The sequence below is a fragment of the Carassius carassius genome, chromosome 30, assembly GCF_963082965.1.
Source record: "Carassius carassius chromosome 30, fCarCar2.1, whole genome shotgun sequence".
Classification (NCBI taxonomy): domain Eukaryota; kingdom Metazoa; phylum Chordata; class Actinopteri; order Cypriniformes; family Cyprinidae; genus Carassius; species Carassius carassius.
In genome coordinates, this window is record NC_081784.1 from 17,844,557 (window position 1) to 17,848,566 (window position 4,010).

Sequence of the window (4,010 nt, forward strand, 5' to 3'; positions counted from 1 at the left end):
AGTCATAACGATTCAGTTCCACATTTGACCAGTACCCCACACAGGCAGTGACAGAAGTGTAGTAAAAGGTGCTTACGACTCAAATGATTGTCTGATGGACATAAAGAAATAGAGGATTGCATCCTGGCTGCTCGTCGTCACTCGGACTAAAACAGAAAAAAAGGCAATGGACACCGGTTTCTGGTAATTCCCTCTTCACGGTGGTCCTGGTAGACATAATAAACGTGGGGCATTTCCCCATATACAAAAAGAAAAAAAAAAAATATATATATATATATATATATATATATATATATATATATATATATATATATATATATATATATATATATATATATATATATATATATATATATATATAAATCATGCAAGTGATGGGGTAGGAGAAGGTGGTGTGGGGTCCATTGAAAGCGCTTGAAAAAAAGGCGTGCTTTTATGCTTTTCTTTTATAACAGTTATATCAATTGGTCCTTGTTCATCATCCCCGATAATTAATAAAGTTTATTTAGGTCCTTTTTCCTGTAGGCTATATATTTCTCTTTTGCGTATCATACGTCGCATTCCGAGTCACTTGATGTTACTGAAAGAATTGACGTGCCCGTGTCGACTCGCTCTGTCATGCTCGAGACACTGGTCGTGGGACTAGCCGCTGTTGAAGGCGACTCCGCCGAACTGCGTGGGGTGCAGCCGGATTCTGAAAGGGACCGCATGCCATTCTGCCCTATTGCTTGATGCTGGAGCCTATAGCAGAAAAGTGGAGAATGATATGCTGTTAGAATATAAAAGTCGCAGGCCATTTTCCCCTAAAAACGCGCCTCTATTTTCACGTAGCCTAATTATTATGCTATATTAAACATATCCTAGTTCTTTAAAACGATATAAATAAAAAATATCTAAAATATATAGCATAGATTAAAATAACATTTGCTTACATAGTAAAATAAATGCTACAGCTGTTTGTTTATTTAGCCTACTAAAAGCTTTGCAGCTAGCCTACATGATTAAGTCTACCAAAATATTAACATAGCCTAGCTATTTATAGTCTATCCTCGAGATTTGATTCACTTCTGATTAGATTTAGTATTGTTACAATTAGTTTATATGTTCAAATGTCATTAGTTAAAGATGACAGTTTTAGTATGCTGCGTAACCAAACTGTCATAGTTCTTGTTTGTTTAACGATTTGTAATCATCCAGTCAAGTGCAATTTGTAGATGTATCCATTAAATACTATAAATCATTTACACCATTCAAAGTGTGTACTTAGTTTCTGTTGTTTTCTCATTTCCTAGACACAGTAGCATTTAGCTTTTAGGAGGAAAAATTATTTGACAAAATCATGTGAAACATTACTCTGTAATATAATTAAGAAGCTACACTGGGAAGTGAAACGGTTAGGCTAATAATTAGCAATTAATGCCACATATACCAAACAATAAACCTTAGAATAATTTGTAGCAATGATTTATTTCTCAATGCATGTTTTTCCGTTGATTATATACAACTATGTATTTACAATGTCATGTTGTAAAAAAAGTCTAAGAATGTTAGTGATGAACAAGAATTACTTTAAATAGACAGTTATCTGTAGATTTTACTTTTCCAAATATAGCAACAGAGAAATGCTAAAAGGCCTATTTTTTAGACTTTATTCATTCTTTGTGTCATCGCTATTTCTATCAATTGGAACGATTGTTAAATTAAGGTTTAAATACTTGATGTGTTAAAGACGATGAAAATACTACATTTTGTAACAGTGTAAAAGGGACCACAATAGCTTTGTTGTGAAGAATACAGATTTGATTACATGCTCTTTTTGCTTTTTTCAGATTTCATCAGTGAATCAGGAAAACATTTTATATTCGCATCATTTGTTTTCACACGTTAATAAAAATGATACAGATATGTTTTATCTACTTGCTTTTATATTCTGTTTGATACTTTCTAAACATCTTACACCTGGCACAACTAAAATGTCCTCGTTTTCCCTCCCTAGTCTCTAAAATCTGTTTGATTCTGTTTTTACTGCAGTAACTTCTACCATGTGTTCACATATTACACAACAATTAATTTATCAGTATATATTTAGTTCTAATGATTAAACACTTAAAGCCAACAACAAGTTAAACTAACACAACGTGACTGACCTGTTTTTTGCTGCCGCTGCCCTGTCTCGTTGTCTCCGGTTTTTAAACCAATTTCCGACCTGTGTAGGAGTGAGTCCAGTGGCTTGAGCCAGTTCCCTTTTCTTGCTGGGGTTTGGGTAGGGGTCCTGAAGGTACCACTCCCGTAACAGACTCCGCGTCCGCTCTTTGAAACAATGCGTCTTCTGCTCACCGTCCCAGATGGTTCTAGGCAGGGGAAACTTCTTTCGCACCCTGTATTTATCAACCGGTCCTAGGGGACGTCCGCGTAATTTCTCGGCCTCCTGATAGTGAGCTTCAAGCCACATCGCTTGTAGTTTACCATGCGAGTCCTTGGTAAACTTGTGGTTCTCCAGAATGTGATAGAGATCACGAAAATTGCCCGTGTGAAAGGCAACCACAGCCCGGGCACGTAGGATGGCTTCATGCTTGTTGATCGCCTCGCAAGCACCCGGTGCCACTGGAAGCGACCATAGGAAGCGACCCAGCCGCTCGATATCCCCGGTCTCCTCCAGCGTCTCGCAGACGCTCGCCACTTGCTCCGGAGAGAAGTTTAGGGTCGGTAGCTGAAACATTGACAAGTCTTCGGGAGACCTGGTGCTGGGCGCACTGCTCGCCAGGAGCAAAGGGCGATCAGCAAAGTTTGGCAGGAAGAAATGTGAGGGATAAAGCTCTAAAGGCGATCTGAAAACCATGGAAATGACCTGAGAGAGAGTGAAATTTGCGAAGGAGAAAAAGAACGACGTATGCGGATTGAATGATTCAATAGCTATCGCCTAATGACACCAGCCTCATAATATCTCCCCCTAAATCCACCGTGAGTGTAGCATTGAAATATTTTGTTTCGCTTTTCTATTGGTCTTCTTGGTGTCGTTGTAGGGTTGTCATGGCAGCCCTGCCAATCACTGTCAAGCGTGCCAATCATTAGCCAGCACGTAGAGGCTTTCACCACTTCTGCTGCTCGCACGGGGGGTTATCAGGAACTCCAATCTCAACAGCACCCTCCCTCCCTTGACTCGCGTGAAGTCGAAGAAGAGACTCGTCTATTTGTTGAATGGAATGAGCAATTAGTGGGTGGAATATTATTGTGATCTTAACGAGGCTCGTTAAAGTTAATAAGATATGTAGGGAGAGAAGGCAGGGGTGGGGTCACCGGATGACAGTCACGGACACGGGAATTTAAATGAAGGATACACAGGCAGCCTGTTTCATTCGTTAGCGCCTCGAATGAAGCTGGAGAAGATACGATGTTGCGCCGTCTCTCTTATCCTATCAGTACAGTAGCCGTAGGCTAACAGCAAGTAACCTATTGAATTTTATATTTTAAAAGATAATTTTGTCACTATGTATATCAAACGCCGAAAACTCCTGGATCGTTTTTTTTACTTGGTTCGCATTTCGATACGAATTGACTGCTACTCTCAAACAGAGGCAACCGTGGACGAGCATCTCTATTGCTCCGCTGATGCTTTACTATGCTCCGAGACCAAACACCCATTGCCCATGCATATTGAGGAGAGCACGTGATCACTTATGCATATTTTATTTTATTTAAACAAACTTTATTTTTATACAGTCATATAACAATATTGTGCAAGACTGCATATCGTTAAAACTAGAAAGCCTGTTTCACGAGAATCAAGGACATAATCTTTATGTCACGAGATTCGGCTTCCAATGGCGTGTTAGTTTGGGTTTCTTGGTCTGCATAGTTTCTGCTGCATTAGCCTATAATTAGACAGTGCTTAGTTGGTGTCAAACGTGCTTAGTACGAGTCCAGAAGGCATAATGAGACGCAGTATTCAGACTTTCTCTAAACTAATGCTGAAATAATTGCATTTTCCAGACATGTTCAGGGATTCAGAA

At 39.3% G+C, this 4,010-nt stretch overlaps 1 protein-coding gene across 1 annotated transcript; it reads right to left on the reverse strand.

The window, feature by feature from the left end:
- Positions 1-306: 306 nt before the first annotated feature.
- Positions 307-3,297, reverse strand: six3a (SIX homeobox 3a). Its single transcript, XM_059517724.1, has 2 exons — positions 2,148-3,297; positions 307-741 (listed from the first exon to the last, which is right to left on the reverse strand). Exons 1-2 carry the CDS (start codon positions 2,837-2,839, stop codon positions 549-551), a joined length of 885 nt encoding a protein of 294 aa, XP_059373707.1. The 5' UTR covers positions 2,840-3,297; the 3' UTR covers positions 307-548.
- Positions 3,298-4,010: the final 713 nt, after the last annotated feature.